Source organism: Notamacropus eugenii, chromosome 2, assembly GCF_028372415.1.
Source record: "Notamacropus eugenii isolate mMacEug1 chromosome 2, mMacEug1.pri_v2, whole genome shotgun sequence".
In the NCBI taxonomy this organism is placed as follows: domain Eukaryota; kingdom Metazoa; phylum Chordata; class Mammalia; order Diprotodontia; family Macropodidae; genus Notamacropus; species Notamacropus eugenii.
In genome coordinates, this window is record NC_092873.1 from 84,089,977 (window position 1) to 84,108,466 (window position 18,490).

The window sequence follows — 18,490 nt, forward strand, 5'->3', positions numbered from 1 at the left end:
GTAAAGACATCAAGGTCTAGAGAATTTATGTGATTTGCTTGAGGTAAGTTAACATGTTAACTCCATGTCTAGCACTCTCTCCACTCTCCAGTGGTTCTCAAAGTGAAGTCTGACAACTGCTAGTGGTCCCCAAGACCCCAGGGGAATCCTCAAGGTCAAAATTATTTTCATAGTAACATTAAGATATTATTTGCCTATTAAAACAATGTGTCCTTTCCCAACATATCTGTGTAAGGCTGAACTTTCTTCATATATTTCAACCAAAATAATTGTGATATTTTAAAAAATTCAAGAAACATAATTTCTGGATAATTTAATAATTTTATTAATAATATCAGCATTTTTATTAATAAAAGGATGATCATTTGTGCCTCTCTCTTGGACCAAAGACAGTAATGGAGGTGGGCTCACAGCTTAAATACCCATTAGAAGAGGGGTCTTCTCGAAGGTGGCAATCAACTCTGATTGGTTAACAATTAATGAAAGAATGGATCTTACAATGAGGGGTTGAACCTATTCAAATGAACTTTGATTATCTGTTATTTACTTCTAAATTACCCCCACAGTGCGATCTATTCAAAGAATTTATCCCTATCCAAACTTGGATAGAGCACAATGGCTTCCCCACCTGTGTAGGTCTAACCAAGACTGTTTAAATTAGTCCAATCTCCTTATCAGTAATGTTCTTCAAGAGACTGAACTTTTGAAATCAGGACTTTAGAAAAAGGGGGAACTCTGGATCTCCCCAAATCATTGGTTATTAATAATTATTTTTCTCACAATGTATCACAACAGACTGAATGAAGAAGCAGATATGAGAATCTAACTATCCTCACGTAGTAGGCCAGACATTAAAGTGATTTGCAAAAATGCATAAAGCAATGCCACTAATTCACTATTTTTTTCTTTGAAAAATGTTTTTAATTGAAATATATTATTTATATTAACATGTAATGGATTTATGATTATTTTAATGAATAAATATTTTTAAATGTTATCAACTTTAATTTTTAACGTAGTAAATAGCAATAGATAATAACCCACATAAACACAAGCCCTTTAGGTTCCCTGACAATTTTTAACAGAGTAAAGGAGACCAAAATATTTGGAAACTGCTGACCTAGATCATGGTGTCTCTCAGCAACTTCCTTTTCACTGTTGGTGAAATAGTCAAGTGTTGCTTTCTCAGGAATTAAAGCTCCATGGTGTCTGGACCAGGACCTTGCCAATGATGGACCTCTCCATATTTCTGTCACCTTTCCCCTTTGGAAACTTTGCTAATGATAATTCATGTTCACATAGGACTTTGTGATCTCTAGGGTCATTTATTTCATTTGAGCTTCACACCTGCCAATAACTTACTAGAAGAATTATTATCTTTATTTTACAAATAAAGAAACTGAGGGTCAGACAGTTAATGGAGCAGAGCCCCGACTGGAACCCAATTCTTCTGACACCCTGCCCTGTGGTTTTAAATGTTAAAGCACCCTATACATGGAAGCCATGACCACTACCACTCTTCCCACTGCACTTGCCATCTTCTATAAAGTATTGCAGAAACTGTAGGGGTGGGGTAAAGGAAGGGGATTTGAGGCAGCAGATGAGTACATTGGAAGGGGGTGGTGATCTCTCCCTATACCTTTACAATTTGCAAAGAGCTACAGTGAAGCCCTCCCCCAATGCCGGAAGCAAATCACCATCTCTTGGACTTTGCAGTGCAAGCCACTCCCTACTGCCTTAGGTTTATGGCCTCTCATCAGTTTATTTAACAAAAAATCTCTCCTCCCTTTTCCTGTCCTACCTTAGATCTCCTCCCCTGCCGCACTCCCTCCCACCCCCAATACACACACCAGCCACAGGGAGGCATTCCAGAAAACGACGTCTCCCTAGCATCTCTCATCACCTTCCCCTCCCCATTCCCTCAGGAAGACCTTACAATAAAACTTTAATAAGAGCTTGACTCACTTGGCAAAGACTTTCAGTTCTGGAACCTGGGGAATGCTGGGTAAAGAAAGATTGATTCCCTGGAGTTTGAACTTTCTCAGCTGACTGTTGGAGGCTAGGGGTGTGGGGAAGGGTGGAAGGACAGAGTTAGTTTTCTTTACAGAAATCTGTAGGATCATAGGACTTAGATCTGGAAGGCACCTTAAGGATCATCTCTGGACCAACCCCTTCATTTTACAGATGAAGAAACAGAGGCTCAGACCTCTTCTTATTCCTTTCCTTCACTGACTTATCTGAAGGTCAACTGAGGGCAGAGGAAGTTTGTGGAAAAGGTCGCAGAGCCCCAGAGGAGCTCAAGCTGGGATACACCGTGATGCCCTCAACCCCCTCCCTGCAGACAGCCCATAAGGGGGTATACTGCCCCATCTGTACTGGTCTCCCTGAGGATCCAATAACTTCCCCCTGCGGACATATCTTCTGCAGATCCTGCCTCACACCACCCTCACCGATGGGTGTCCATCCCTCGAGGCTGTGTCCAATCTGCAAGGAGAAGAGGCAGCCAGAGGTCCCCCAGCCCCGGGTCTGGGCCCCAGAAAACATTAAGATGCTGGGCCAAATAGGAGAGACTCACTGTGATGAGCATGGTGAGAAAATTTACTTCTTCTGTGAGAATGATGGAGAGTTCCTTTGCGTGCTCTGCCGGGAGAGCTCCAATCATCAGACTCATGCTGTGGTACTCCTGGATGAAGCCACTCAACCCTACAGGGTAGGAAGCTTTCTATTATCCCTGCTTGGGTAGGGGTGGTTTGATAGTCTCAGGTCTACCCTAAAGTCCCCCATTTTTACAGTCAGTGAGGCCTGAGTAAAGATGTTGGGAGGAATCCAAAGGAAAAGGACATTTTCCCCAGTCTGAAAGAGCTCCCAGTCAGATGAGGGAGGCAAGATATAGGAGAGAAAAGAGGGGGAGACACGCCCCTCTCATAGGAAAGTTCCAGTCAAATAGGGGCACCACAATTACTAACTTCTGGTATCTTGGGAGAATTTAGAGATCCTTCTTCAGAACAGAGACTTCCCAGAGGGAAAAAAAGTTCAGGGGTCGGAGAGAAGAGAGGAAAAGGACCAGATGAGTGCGGCGGGGGGGAAGCCTATGTACATAAAGGAATAAATCATTCAGTTTGATTGAGAGAACATCTCAAGGTCCCAGTTCTTTGACTGATGATTTTATAATGCCCCTGGACAGTTCTGAGAATAGCTTGAAATGGTCACACTTATTTGGGGGAAAGGAGTTGATAGATTCATAAAAGTTAAAGTTGGAAGGAATCTTAGAGATTAGTTCAGCCCCCTCATTTTTCTGATGAGAAAAGTGAAGTACAGAGAAAGCATCTTACCCAAGGTCACAGAGTACGGTTGACCCCCAGGTCTTCTACAAATTTTCACTATTTGCTTTGAGGAGATTATCCCACTATACCTATCTCTTAGATATACAAGAGTTATCACTAATTCAAGAACCCCTCTACATACTTTCTTCCACCAGGAAAGACTCCGGAGTAGATTAGAGGCCCTTCGAGTAGAGAAAGAAGAAATGGAGACCATGAAATGTCGGGAAGACCAGAAGCTCCAGATGCTATTGGTAAGGAAGCATTGCCAGCCAGTTGCTTCTCCTGGAGGTTGCCTCACAAACTTTAGGGAAGCCTGTGCTCTGGTAGTGTACTGGAGCTGAAGTCAGGATGATCTTCGGATTCCACCTCTGCCTCTTATTAGCTGTATAAATTAGCAAATGACTTAATTTCTTCAAACTTCATTTTCCTCATTTGTAAATCTGGTTCAACCTCTTCATTTTATATATGAGGAAATTGAGGCCTAGAGAGGGAGAGAGATTTGTCCAAGGCCACAAATCTAATAAGTAGCAGATCTGAGATTCAAACCCAAGTCTCCCGATTTTAAATCCAATAATCTAACTAAACCAATTGATTTGGATGAGAGGCAACAGTCCTGGTCAATGTCAGTCTATAAAAGTAGTCTAGTGGAAAGTTCTCTGGGATGATATCCAGGAAGTCTATTGAAAATCCCATGGATTTGGAACCAAGACACCTGGGTTCAAATCACAGCTCTGACAGCTGTTTCTTGTTGACCATTGGTAGGTCACTCAATCCATCTGAGCTTCTTTTTCCTCTTCTGTAAAATGTGAATGATACCTACCCTTCCAAGCTTTACATCTTTCATCATTTGAGCCTCTGTTCTCTGCTGTCTATATATTAGGGTATTAGTATTCTAATAAGGGAGTTTTGACAGGAGGTGTGACATAATGGATGGAAAGCTAACCTTATTGTCAGCAAGTTCTGGATTCAAGTCCTGCTTCTGATACATACTAGCTGTATGACCATGGACAAATAACTTTTCTGCACTCCAGGCATCTCTATACATTTCTATATTCCATGAAGCCAAGTGGTACGGAGGATAAAATGCTGGGCCTGCAGTCAGGAAGACCTGAGTTCAAACCCAGCCTTGGATTAGCTGTGTGACCTTAGGCAAGTCATTTAACCTCTGCCTTAGTTTCCTCAACTGTAAAATGGAGAAAACAGCACCTACCCCCAGGGTTGTTGTGAGGATCAAATGAGATAAAAATTAGCACATAGTAAGTGCTAAATAAATATTAGCTACAGTCATTAAGGTGACATGTAAGTTACAGACGAGCTACTGATCTGCATTGCCAGAGAAACTTTCCACAGTTTCTTCTATTCTTTAAATCATGTCTAAACTCTGTGGGTTATTCAAATACTGAATTTTTTTTAAAAAAAAATTTGGAGAGGCTTCCAAACTAAAAGAAATTATCTACTTACCATAGAATATCAGGTATAAAAGTTACTGGGGTTGGGAGAAAATTCTTTGGTACAAGAGATCCTGGTAAGCATTCTTCTTATTGCAATATGTTTGTAACTACGTACTTCATCTATTGGCCTATTCTATCACTGTAACAGCAGAGTTACTTAAATCAAACAATGGATAAAACACTGGAATTGGAGTCAGGAAGACTTGAATTCAAATCTGACCTGAGATACTTACTAGTTACGTGATTTGGGCAAGTTGCTTAACCTCCTTCTGCTTCCACTTTCCCATCTGTAAAATGGGTAATAGTAGGACTGACCTCACAGAGTTGGTGTGAGGATCAAATGAGATTATATCTGTAAAGCACTCAGTACAGTGCCTGGTACACAGTAGGTATTTAATAAATGTTTATTCCCTTCTCATTGAAGCAGTTTGTGACAAACTGTGATCTTGGCTAAATCATTTGACTTCAGTTTCCTCAACTGTGAAATAGAGTCATCTCAGTATGTCACACAAAGGTGTTATAAGGACATTAATAGATTGTACATACAAAAGCATTAAAAATTCAAAAGGACCATTAAAATTACAAAGGGATATTATTAAGAACCTTTAAAGATTTCTAGAATAGATGAGCAGATGATGCCAATCCCTGACCATTAATTAACAAGTCCTTCCTGGGATCTAACTTAAGTATACCCTACTGTTCTAGTACACACACTTAGCTGCTGTTCAGCCTTCTTTTATGAAGAGGACCAGTGGCATCATGAGTGATGTCTTGGCTTGTGTGTGAATTGGATTTAAGTGAGGCAAAGTTGCACAGTCTTCAACCTCACTCTCTTTTCCACAGTCATCAAAGTCCAAGGCAGGACAAAAGTCAAGATAACTAGCAATGGCCCAGGATGCAGTGGATGACCTTGCCATCTTCAATGTCTGACCAAGCTCTAAGCACTCCACAGTGCCTGCTTCAACTGCCTTCATGGCTATTGAAACAAATTGTTCTCATCTTCTTATTCCACTAGGGGAAGTCTTTACATGCTTGGGGTAGATACTTTCCTACCTCACCGATGGGTTTGAGCCCTGTTGATTACCCTCAACCCGGTTTAGCCCATCTGCTGAGATGGTTTTACTAGGGCACGGCTGCTGTGCATGCTACAGCTTTTTGGAGTCAGGGGTGAGTTAGTGCTTTGGAGAATCAGCCTTAGAAATGGTTACCTTATATCATTCTCATCCACTCCCAAAGATGAACCTTTCTGGGACAGAGGATGTAAGGGTTTATGACTCCTCTCAATGCTTTTCCCAACTACCTGCCTCTCTCCCCTATTCCTGTTCTTTCTGCTGCAGAACCAGATTGAATCCAAGAAGCAGCAGGTAGAAAAGGCATTTGAACAGTTACAGCAAGTACTTGAGGGGCAACAGCGCCTTCTCCTGGATCAGCTGGGGAAACTAGAAAAAGAGATCTGGAAGGAGAGAGATCATTACATTGCCACCATCTCTGAAGAGACTGCCCAGCTAGGTGCTCACGTAAAGGAGTTAGAGGGGAAGTGTCAACAGTCAGCAAATGAACTCCTAAAGGTAAGCAATATTTCCTCTCATTCACATAAATATGAATGTGGATCAGCCCATCTATCAGCATTTTGGACAGAGCCTTCCTTAAGTATATCAAATCTTGTACCTCATCCTAAGTGAAGAAGGAATTGCTGGTAGGAAGGAAATAATTATGGAATATAAGAAATGGAAGGGATCTCCTAGATCATTTAGTCTAGAGTTCTTGTTTTACAGAGAAGAATATTGAGGATTAGATTAAGATGGTCACACAGTCAGTTAGTGGCAGATCCAAAACATGTATTCAGATAGAGCACTGGACTTAGAGTCTGGAAGATCGGAATTTGAATTCTGCCTCAGACACTTATTAGCTGTGTGATTTTGGGGAAGTCATTTAACCTCTCTGTGCCTCAGTTTCTTTGTCTTTAAAAATAAGTTGGATTCAATGGCCTTTCTGGTCCCTTCCAGTTCTAAATATATGATTCGATGTCCTGCCTTCAGGGAGTTCCCAGATTGATGAAGTCATGACACGCACACCCAAAGAACATGTATAAAACACAGAAAACATGAAACAAGTACAAAAGGATAAGTAGATATAATTAAAGAAGGGTGGTATTAAATTAGGACGTGGCAATATGTTATAGTAGAAGGGCCATGGTCTCCAGGGGAAAAAAAGACTGCATGGCATACTTTAACGTTTAGTTTGCATTATTAACACTTTCTCCATCATTTCTTAAGTCTAGACAATCAATCAAACAATAAATCAAGTTATGATTTTTAATGTTTGCCAGTTTCCGAAGTGTAAATGCTCACGCTGAAAGTCTAACAACTGGTTCCCAGGTACTGGTCCAAACTGGCTCCAGCATATCTTTTACTAGACCAAATGCCAGCTTTAGTCCTAAGTCAGCCATTCATTTTCAGTGAGACCTGAAAGTGAATTTCCCCTAATTTGGACTTCAGTATCCTCTTTGTAAAATGAGGAGGTTGGATTATGTGATATCTAAGGTCCCTCTCAATTCCTATATTCTGTGATTTTATGTTTCCCTGAAGAAGAGGATTTGCAGGTGGATTTGGAAGGACAGAACAGTATTTAAGGTGGATGGGAGCTCCTGCGGAGGAAGGACACTGAGTACATGTTCTTATTTTATTTCTTTCTAGGATGTCAGAATGACCCTAAACAGGTAAGTCCTCCTTCCTCAGTCCTACTTCTTTCATACCGAGCACTGAACCTTGTATAAATACAAACCTATACTAGCATGCACATTGACAAGTTGACATTCTCATAGTCATAGGAGGTATTTATATAGCATTTTAAAGTTTAAAAAGGAGTTTCATGACAAACAACCTTGGGAGGTAGGTAACACAAGTATTATCGTCCCCATTTTATAAATGAGAAAAATATTTATAGTTAAATTCGAAGCAGGTGTGTGACTGCCTTACAATTGCAAAGAACTCTGTCAAACATTCTTCATAATGCAGTATGTAGTGTTCATGCTAAGATAGGCAAACAAATACACACAAACACACACATACAAAGTCTTCCTAATCGACCAACTAGTTGTATTCCAAAGTCTGTTGTTTGGCATTCAAACACGTTTCCCCACAGAAACAATGGTATCTATGGTGGTTAGGTTTCCAGGACAACCCAAAGAAGTCATATGGTCATGGACTGAGAGTTGAAAGGAAAATTAAAGGACACTGGGTCATCCAAGTCCTTCATTTTAAAGTTGAAGAAACTGAGGCACAGAGAGGTTAAACTGACTTGCCCAGAGTCATGCAGTAAATATCTGAAGCAGGATGTGAGCTCAGGTTTTGCTGACTACAAGTCCGGTACCCTATCTGTTACATGAGTAGTATCAAACTCAAATAAAAATGGATCCCTGCAGGTCACATACTGATTTGGAAAACCATAAATTATCGTTTCATTGTATTGTATTTTTACTTACTTTGTTAAACAATTACATTTTAATCTGGTTTGGTGGTGTGGGGGCTGAGTTTGACATCTCTGCACTATACCACATTATTACTAATACAATAATTAAGCCACAAGAAAGAGTGGCAGTGAGGAAGGAGAACCAGTCATGAGTCAGCAAGACCTCAGTTCAAGCAGGTACTGTTTCCGGAACATACTGGCTGCATGACCTGGCCAATTTACTTCATTTTTCAGCATACCAGGCTACTGACACTCTAATTTGCAAACAGATGGTGATCTGCACTGGTAGTGGAAATTTCCTCACCAGGAGTTCTCTATGCCATTGAAATCATAAATCTGTTCAAAAAAAGATTTTTTAAAGCTACAATGAGATTTTTGTGAACTTCCCCAGGGAATCTAACTTCCATGTATAAAGTTGTTTCTGTTGAAGGAAAGCTTTCTGTGATAAGAGTAAAAGGAACTCTGAAATGCCAGGACCCATCTACCTCCTCCTTTTCTTTACTTCATAGGTAAGTGAAGTGAATATGTCTTTCTCTTTAGCAAAATGAACTCTTCATAACACACTGTATAACATATTTTATTTCATTAGAGCCCCACATCGTGTGAAATGAGCAGACTGAGTCACAGAAAGTATATGTGACTTGCCCAAGATCAAAAAGAATTAAAAAGTGAGACCATGGTCTACCTCCAGACAGTAAAGCTTACAAATTCATTCCTCATTCTGGTACAACATGGCTGTTTTCAATCAATAAACATTTACTGGGCATCTATTAGGTGTCAGGCACTGTGCAAAGTGCTGGGGATACAAAAAAAGGTAAAAGAAAGTCTCTGTCTTCAAGAGCACATATATTGTCTTCTACGTACACATCCCTGCCCTGACACAGTCCCATGAAGTCTCAAGTCCATTGACATGCATATTCTGTCTCATATAAATATGCACACCCCTACAATGACAAACACAGTTATAATGTCAAATATCCCTGTGGCAAACTGATACACATACACACACACACACACACACACACACACACATCCATATACACACCCATATACACAGTCTTCCTAATTGACCAACTAATTGTATTCCAAATCTAATGGAGGAAAACAATATGCAAACAACTACATACAAACAAGCTATATACAAGTTAAACTGGAAACAAGTCCAATTCTTTCAGCATGGATCCTAAAGTGCATAGATTTAATAAATATGTAGTCTCTAGGGATCTGTGGGGAACCCACCTCAGTTTCCCAAGGTGTCCTTTAAGAAGACTTTCCTGACCTATTCCACCGAATTGGGAATCACATCAGTCACTCCAATTTCTCCTCAGCTCCCCAATTCCACAATACAGTAGGAATTCTAGTGTTTCCTCCCTCTAGATCTCCATGCTGTGCTTAGAAAGACCCATGCCCAATCTGAGCCTCCAATACATGATGCCAGTAAGCTGATGAGATGCTGGTATGAACTGCATAGGTGATCTCAAGGGAAGGATGGGAGAGCAGCTGTTCAGCATGGGTTGAGGTGGGATTCTCCTGACTCAATTTCCCACTGACACCTGGTAGACTTTAAGCCTGACTGAGTGCAAGTGGATAGTCTAATCCTGCCTGGGGTTGACATGAAGTTGGGGAGATACTGTATCCCTGCAATGTCCTGACTATTGGTAGCAATTTCCTATAGTCAAAAGGTTTGTAAGCTTAATGCTAGATCTATTCAATTATAGATTATGGGTAGGGGAACATTCAAGGTTGTCTAAAATTAAGCTATTAGACATAGGACTTTAGACCAACAACATTAAGTTAGGGTCTTAATTCTTAGTAATATTGTGGAGACAAATAGGTCAAGAGCTTGTGAAGTTAGCAACATAAATATTATTTGTGTCTCAGTTGGTTAATGTTTAAAAAACAAAATTCTTTTGTGGTCCATATTGTAAATGCTCTAAAAAGATGTATCACCCAACCAAAAGTTTGAATTGCTTTATCTATTACAAACAGTGCTAAAAATAAATTTAAAAATAATTAATTAATTAATTAATTTTAAAAAAAAAAGAAAGAAAGAAAGACCCATGACCATATTAGGCACTCATTAAGATGAGGTTGGGGAGCAGTGACCAGCAGTACAATAAACCAGCTGTTCCCATATACAGGAATCTCATAAATAGGCCTTTGTAAGCTGGGATGTTTACCTCTATAGATTCTCATCCACACCCATGTTATCTCCCTCCATCTCCTTACCTCCCCACACCACCCCTACCCCATCAACATTCTTTCTTACCCAAAGGACAGAAAAGGATGTCTTTTCAATATTATTTTAGGCCATCAAATAGCCAACAGTAGATAACAACAGACGTGGAACTGACCTAAAACCATCACTTAGACCATTCCATTTCACCCCTGATCTTGGAATAACACTGGTCTTAGAATCCCAATAGTACAAGGTCAACCATAGGTCCCCAGGGGTACTCCACGCGAGATCTCCTATTATGTTGACTTACCAATATTGTGATGGGTCTGTGATCTCATCGGTTTGGGTGTTCTCACTAATGGTGTATACACACTCTCTAATCCTGTGCAACTTTTGGAAATGGCTTGACAATTTGCCCTGTGGTTCTATACTCACAATGTTTATGACTACCTAGACCAAAGCTCCCTTCTTGATCACCACTAGTTGATATGTGTTGTATCTTCCTAATAGAATATATGCTCCCTGAGGGCAAGAACTGCCTCATTCTTAGATTTATATCCCCAGTTCCTACAACAGTGCCTGGAATCAAGTAGGCTTAGTGATGAAAAGTTAGACTGATCCTGCTATAAAATATTCACATGGGATCCATCTAAGAGTCTCCCTTAAGTGACATTGTATGGATATTAATAGACCATGAGTGGTATAATTGGTTAACACTTGCTCTTACCATATACCTGCCCCACCTTCTTTTCCAGTCATGCATCTCTCTGATGACGCCTTTATGCCACTTCCCTCCAACAATTCTGAACTGGTAATATGTTGTAGCCCACTCACACCCACCAAGCGTTTCTAATGAGGGGACTTTCAACTTCAGTTCTTCAAAGACCGTAGTATTTCATGACTCAGAGCAGCACTGGGATAATAATGTTATTTTTTAAAAGACATGCCTTTATTACAGAGAGAAGCTTGAGGTCATTAAAATTATTGCACAATTTCCCAAATTGCTCTTCTCCTCTTCCTATACAACTCTGGGTCCAGGCTCATTGTTCATGTTTAATGTCTTTCTAAGATTGACATGCTAGTGAATGGGTTTTTCATCCAATTTTATATCATACAGTCTGCACAACAGGCATTGTTCATCCACTTGGTTCTTTTAGTGTAGATAGTTATAAAGGACTCTTTTGAGCATTTATGTAGGTGATGCCTCATTTTGGATATGTTGTCAGCAAATATCACATGCAAATAGAAACATCTGGAGAAACTCACTTCTGATTTAGATTGTGCATGTGTCATGATAATGACAAAAACCTTTAGCAAGCATATGTCCATCTATTTCATGCCTCACTGGCCATCAATAATCAGAGGGACTCTGAATAAAGTTATCTCTGTTGTTACATCTTTCAAAGAGTGAAATATTACAAGAATGGGAAATGCTTATTGGAGAAATAAGGTGGCATAGTCCTCAATAAAGTAAAAAATATATATATTCTAGTAATTAAATTAAAAATATATACTCTATTAGTAATCTACCAATAAACAAGGTAGGATCTTGTGTTTGCTATGCCTTTCAATTATGTGACTGCAAAGGTATGGTCTACTGTAGAGTAACAATATGATATACTAGAAAGGGTGATGGATTTGGAGTCAAAGGGCCTGGATTTAAATTCCCGTTCTGCCACTTACTACTTGGGTCACCTTTGGCAAGTTACTATTGCTTTCTGGGATTCAGTTTCATTTGTAAATGAAATGGTTAGGCTCAATGAGATCTCTAAGGCCCCTTCCAGCTCTAAAACTATGATCCTATAAATTTCATCTGCAAAAACCTGCCTGTTTGTTTCTCATACCTTCATCAAGGATGCCCATAATGCCTGTGTATGATATTCTCATAAAAATTTTGTGGAAATAAGAAAGAAGGTCAGTAGTTATTAATGTAATCTAGTTCATCTTTTTGGGGTAATAATAAGGTCTGAAATTTTTGGAAACTTTTGCAAGCCTCTTCTCTTTAAGATACATTAAGAACTGATTTCCAAACATCCTCAAAACCATGTTGCCTCCAATGCCTGACTCTTCTGTATGTATATACTTGGTTTAGAACAGTTTCTCTTTGCAGCTTTGTTTTCTTTATTGACATTTCTTCTTCCTTTTGTAGTCTACGTTGACATCAAACCACTTAACGACTACTTTTGGGTCTAGCCATTCAACCAGTTCCAAAGCAATCTAATTATTTAGCCTACATGTTCCCCACAAGATTAACATAAGTGATTATCAAATAGTTTGCTGCAATCTAAGGGAACTGTATCTGCAACACTCTCTTGACTTAGTAGATTAATATTCCTGTCAAAAGAGAAATAGTTAGCCCTAGATTAATCTGTTTTGGGCAAAGTCATGCAAACTCTTTGTGATCAGCCATTTCTTTTCTTGATATTCAACAACCATCTTGGCTGAAATGAAGCCTTAAGTCACACTTCCTTTATAGCCTGTGCAGACTCCACTCTCTCTTCTCTTTTAGAAACTGAGACATTGTCCTTTCTCCAATCCTGTGAGACCTCTCCCATTTTCCACTTTCTATTTTATTTTAATAAGTTTTAATTGTTATAAGTTTTAATAAGTTTAATAAGTTTTAATTTAATTTAAGTTTTAATTAATAAGTTTTTATTGTTGTATTTTGTTTTTAAATCATCATAGTTTTCCCCAGCATCTTTCCCAGAGAACCATTCCATATAAATACAAAACAAAAAAAGAAAAAGAAGAAAAATCAGCACAATCAGGGGTTGTGTCACCCTCATCTTTCAGTGATCTTAAAAATAATTTATTAGTAAACTCTGTCTGCAGGTATGAGAAGGGGACATATATCAATCCAGAACCTATTTCTCCTGGCCTGGTGAGAAGGATCCGTGATCTCCACCAAAAGATATGTGTTCTCCCAGAGATGATGCAGAAATTCTCAGGTAAAGAATAAGAGAACTGGAGTTTTCCCAGATTTCCACCTGCACAACTCTGGGGGAAGAGAGAATTCAGGACTCTCTCCTCTCCACCAAGCCCTTTTCCTCTCTGCCTTTAGAACTAAAACTCCATTCTTCCAAAAGCCTTCCCTAATTGACCCCAGTATATGCCAATCATTCTATTTATTCAGTAATCTCCTAAATTCCCAGTGCTTCTCACTAAAATTTCCTCTTCCTCATTAGACTAGGAGTTTCCTGAAGAGAAGACTCATTTCTCTTCCATGAAACCAAGAGCTTTTCAAACCTCTTGATTTCCCCACAGTGCCTAGGACAGAAAGAGCTCTGTCCACAATAGGCCCTCAGTACAGAGGGGGTACCTGACTGATGCACTAGACTGGATCCAATCTCATCTCTCTATTTCTGCTCTTTCCCAGAAAACTTGCTGCTTCATCTGGAGACCAATACAGGTAGACATATGGGGGTGAAGGGGTGGGTGAATTTTGTTACCTCAAACTTCCTTTCATTTCTTAACTATCTAAATTGCAACCAATCCCTCCCTCCCCCACCAAATTTCATCTTTATCTTCTGGTTGATGATAACCACATAATGTAACAAACAAAACACTGGACTCAGAATTAGAAAATCTAGTTTTTTCTGGTTGGTTCTGCTATTGATTACCTATGTGATCTTGAGAAAGTCCTTTTACCATAGGATCACAGATGTAGAACCTCTGGGGAATCTTCAGAGTCGATCTAGTCTACCTCTTCATTTTACAGATGAGGCCTCTCAGACCATGGGATGTTAACATAGGGTCACATAGGTAATGTCAGAGAAAGGATTTGAACCCAGGTCCTCTAACTTCAGAGTAAGTGCTTAACACACAGTAAACACTTAATAAATGCATTTGATTGATTGACTGATTGATTTACCCTGTAGTTCTTGGCCTCAGTTTCTTTGAAAACTGTACAATAAGAGAGGGAAGGGGATGTTGGGCTAGATGATCTCAATCATCTCTTCCAACTATAAGTCCTATAATTCTATGCTGCCATTAACTAACTGTCGAACCTTAAACAAACAACTTGCCCTCTCTGGACCTCTGTAAACTCATCTATAAGATAAGAAAGATGATGATAACAACTCACATTTTCATAGAAGTTGAAGTTTACAAAGTGCTTTCCTCCCAACAACTCTGTGACTACCCACTTTACGGATGAAGACACTGAAATTCAGTGAGGTTAAAGGATTTAACTATGACAGTGCAGAGTTAGAGCTGAGATTTGAAATGTCTCCTTACTCCCAACTTCCATGACTAGGAGTATTCAGCCCCAAGACTGAATGCTTATTAAATCCCTTTGTTGATAGCATCACCACCTCTGCCTTCAAGTCAAATCAAGTTCAGAAGCTTTTATTAAGTGCCTCCTATGTGCCAGGCACTATGATAAGTACTGGTGAATACAAGAAGTAAAAATAGTTCCTGCTCTCAAGTAGCTCACAGGCCTTGGACAGACATCATATAAGCAACTATATGTAAACAAGATATATACAGGATAAGGCACTAAGACTAAGGAAGCTGGGAAAAATCTTCTTGTAGAAGGTGGGTCATTAGCTGAAACTAAAGGAAGTCAGAGAAGCCAAGAGATGGAGATGGGGAGGGAGAGAGTGCCAGACACATGGGACAGCCAGTGAAGATGGCCCAAGTCAGGAGATGTGTCTTGTGTGAAGGACAAGCCAAGAGACTAGGGTCACAGAGTACAGGGTAGGGTAGAGAGGTGTAAGAAGACTGGAAAGACAAGAACAGACCTAGTTAGAAAGGGCTTTAAAAGCCAAAGATGGGATTTTATATTTAATCCTGGCTGCTTAAGAGAGCAAGCTATTAGAGTGGATTAAATAGGGAGGCAACATGGTGAGGCCTGCATTTTAGGAGGATCAACTTCACAATTGAGCAGAAGATGGACTGGAGTAGGGAGAGACTTGAGGCAAAGAGACCTGTCAGGAGGCTATTGTAGCAGTCTAGGATTAAGGCAAGATAAGGCCCTGTGACAGGCTGGTAGCCACTTCAAGAGCAGAGAAGGGAGCATATCAAGAAATATTGTAATAGTAGAATGATCCTGGATCCATCAGGAGCTGAAAGAAAATTACTGGCTTAGGTTAAGATCAGTCTTTAATATTCTGCTGCTCTCTCTGTAGGAGATATCACTCTGGATCCCCAGACTGCTAGCTGGAACCTGATTCTCTCTGAAGACAGAAAGTCAGTGAGATACACCAGACAGAAGCAAAACTTGCCAGAGAATCCCCAGCGTTTTGATAAGTTACCTGCTGTATTGGGCACTCAAGGTTTCTCTTCGGGAAAACATTCCTGGGAAATCGAGGTGGTGCTGGGTGATGGAGGTGGTTGTACTGTGGGTGTAGCCCAAGAAGACATGAAGAGGAAAGGAGAGATGGGTCTTAGCACTGAGGAGGGTGTCTGGGCTGTGATTTTCTCCTATCACCAGTGCTGGGCCAGCACCTCCCCAGGTACTGATCTACCATTAAGTGAAATTCCTCACAGGGTTCAGGTGACTCTAGACTACAATGGGGGACATGTGACTTTCTCTGATGCTGAGACCCAGACCACAATCTTTACATTTCCTGCCTCCTTCTCAGGCAAAATCTTTCCTTTCTTTGCTATTTGGAAAAAGGGTTCCCGACTCACTCTGAAACCCTGAAGGAGATGATCTCCCCTGTTCTGTTTGCCCGGACTCTTGCATTCACTGGACTCTAGTATGGCACGGACTTCAACTTCCTCCTTTACCAGCTCATTTCTAGTCAAATCTCTAGATTTATAGAAATTGTTCCTAGTGTTTCACTTGCAATACTGAAGCCAAATTAACCTTCTTTATATAATGTCAGTGGTGTTAGAATTGAATGAAAGTTTATTGAATGCCTATTCAATTAAATTGTTATTCCTGGCAGTACTGGGAGGAGGAGGTGCAGGGTGGGGAAAAGGATGGTATCAGAAAGGAATACATCCTGAGTCACATAATGGGGAAGAAGAAGAGAAGTTATTTCCTCATTCTGGGCTTCAGTTTCATCAACTATAAAGTGAGGGGGTTCAACTAGCTGCTCTCTTAGGTCTTGACAGTTCTAACGTCCTATCTATCCCTAGCAGATATCATCTTATGACCATCTATTCCCCGCTATCCTAAGTAAAACATGGCCCTGTCCTCCAAGGTATAGGCTTACATGGACCAGTACAATCTTTTAGACAACACCTCCCAAATCGTAGGTATTTGGCTCATATTGCTCTCACCCAGGATTTCCTCTACAAAATCTCCAAATGTGGTTCAAATGTGGCTCATGTCTAGATCTCCACATATGGGTAAAAGGGTCAATAGCTCCTGTATGAGTCCTCAAATAACAATGCTTATATTGAGTTCAGGACAGCCTTAATTCTATCCCCACAAAAGGGGCAGAAAACACATAAAACCCTCCCAGTAGCCTATAAACAATCGCTCCAATTCTGCCACTCTAGGGAGTCCCTGCTCTGAGCCTAGAGACCCAGAGAGACACCCATCTTTAAAATATCCTGAAGCCTTGGGTCCCTTTCATAAGGGAAACAAACCAGTTGAAATCACAACTACTTTGACCTTCTGAAAAGTCCTGCATTACTGCAGAGATACTTGTAGGCATCCGGTTTTATGGCACTATGAGGAGAGTCTAGTCCCTCCTGGAAATGAAACGAATTTGCGATTATTGGACAGGAAAACTTCTTTCCCATCAGACCTTCCTGTTCAAACAACCCAGAGTAATAACAGAGAACAAAGTCCGGACCTTGTGCTCCCCTACGTCATGGATGTGGTACCTCATGACTCTCCAGCTCTGCAAACACTTCAAACAATCTTGTTTTCTCTCCAAGAGGACAATGCTACTGTGGAACTCCTCTTATCCTCCCTCCCCTGCCATAGTGTTCAGGTACACTCAACTCTGTAACTCTCTGGTCTGTGCTCAACTCTCTTAGATTCTTACAAACGAAAAAATAAAAAATAAAAAGGATGACTACAATTGTTATTCTTTTTTTTTAACAGAGCCAGCACAAAGAGGTGGCTCACACTCTACAACAGTTCAAGCCAGATAATGCACCCCCTCTCAATGAAATTCAGCCTCCACGAGGTGCCAAGGGGTATGTCTCTATGGCCTAGTAAATAAACAGATACAAAACTCACAGAGTTCTTCTGGAAATGCTGCTGATTAGTTAGCCTCCAGCATTCCTGATGACATGGGCATGACTAATTGGATCATAAGATTTAGAACCATAAGCTTGGAGATCATCTAGTCTGAGCCCTTCTTTTTTCAGACAAGGAAACTAAGATGAAATTAAGATCCAGATAATGAGAGAACTATGATTTGGTCCCAGATCTCCTGACTCTCTGACCCCTTTCCATAATATAACTGGAGTCCTAGAAGTAGATTTTGGACTTAGAAGGATCCTTTTGGCTCATTTAGTCCAACCTTTACCCAAACAATAGAATGTAAGGTCATTGAGGGGAAGAAACATTTCATTTTTGTCTCTGTAGTCCCAGCACCTAGCATGGCATCTGGCACAAAGAAGGCACTTAATGCAACCTACTATGCCTATTTTGTTGAACAATATTCCAACAAGTGATCATTCAGCCTCTGCTTGAAGCCTTCCAGGAACGGGAAACTCATTATTATCCAGAGCAGCATGATTTATTTCCAGACAGTTCTTCATTATGAGCAGAGATCTAGCTACTTCTAATTTCTGCTCCATCATTCTGTAGACTGGGGCCTCACAGAACCATTCTAATTCTAACAAACAAAATAAAAATAGTGATGATGGTAATAATAACCAGCATTTATATAATACTACAGGATTTGCAATGAGCTTTGCAAATATTGTCATTTTTATCCTTATAACTACCCTGGGGAAGTAGGTGCTATTATTATTCCCATTTTACAGATGAGGAAACTAGGGCTGAGTAGGCTTAAGCAACTTGCTCAGGGCATACAGATAGTGTCTGAGGTTGAGTCCTCTACCCACTGATCAACCTAGTTGCATTATTGGTAGATCGCCACCAAAATTCAGGTAAGTGGAACAATTCAAAAGATCATGTTTACAGAATCATA

At 40.2% G+C, this 18,490-nt stretch overlaps 1 protein-coding gene across 1 annotated transcript; it reads left to right on the forward strand.

The window, feature by feature from the left end:
- The first annotated feature begins 1,954 nt into the window (after positions 1-1,954).
- On the forward strand, positions 1,955-17,406 carry LOC140525833 (E3 ubiquitin-protein ligase TRIM15-like). Its single transcript, XM_072641536.1, has 7 exons — positions 1,955-2,710; positions 3,479-3,574; positions 6,112-6,342; positions 7,471-7,493; positions 13,257-13,372; positions 13,801-13,833; positions 15,554-17,406. The coding sequence occupies exons 1-7, from the start codon at positions 2,318-2,320 to the stop codon at positions 16,069-16,071; spliced, it is 1,410 nt and encodes a 469-aa protein (XP_072497637.1). The 5' UTR covers positions 1,955-2,317; the 3' UTR covers positions 16,072-17,406.
- Positions 17,407-18,490: the final 1,084 nt, after the last annotated feature.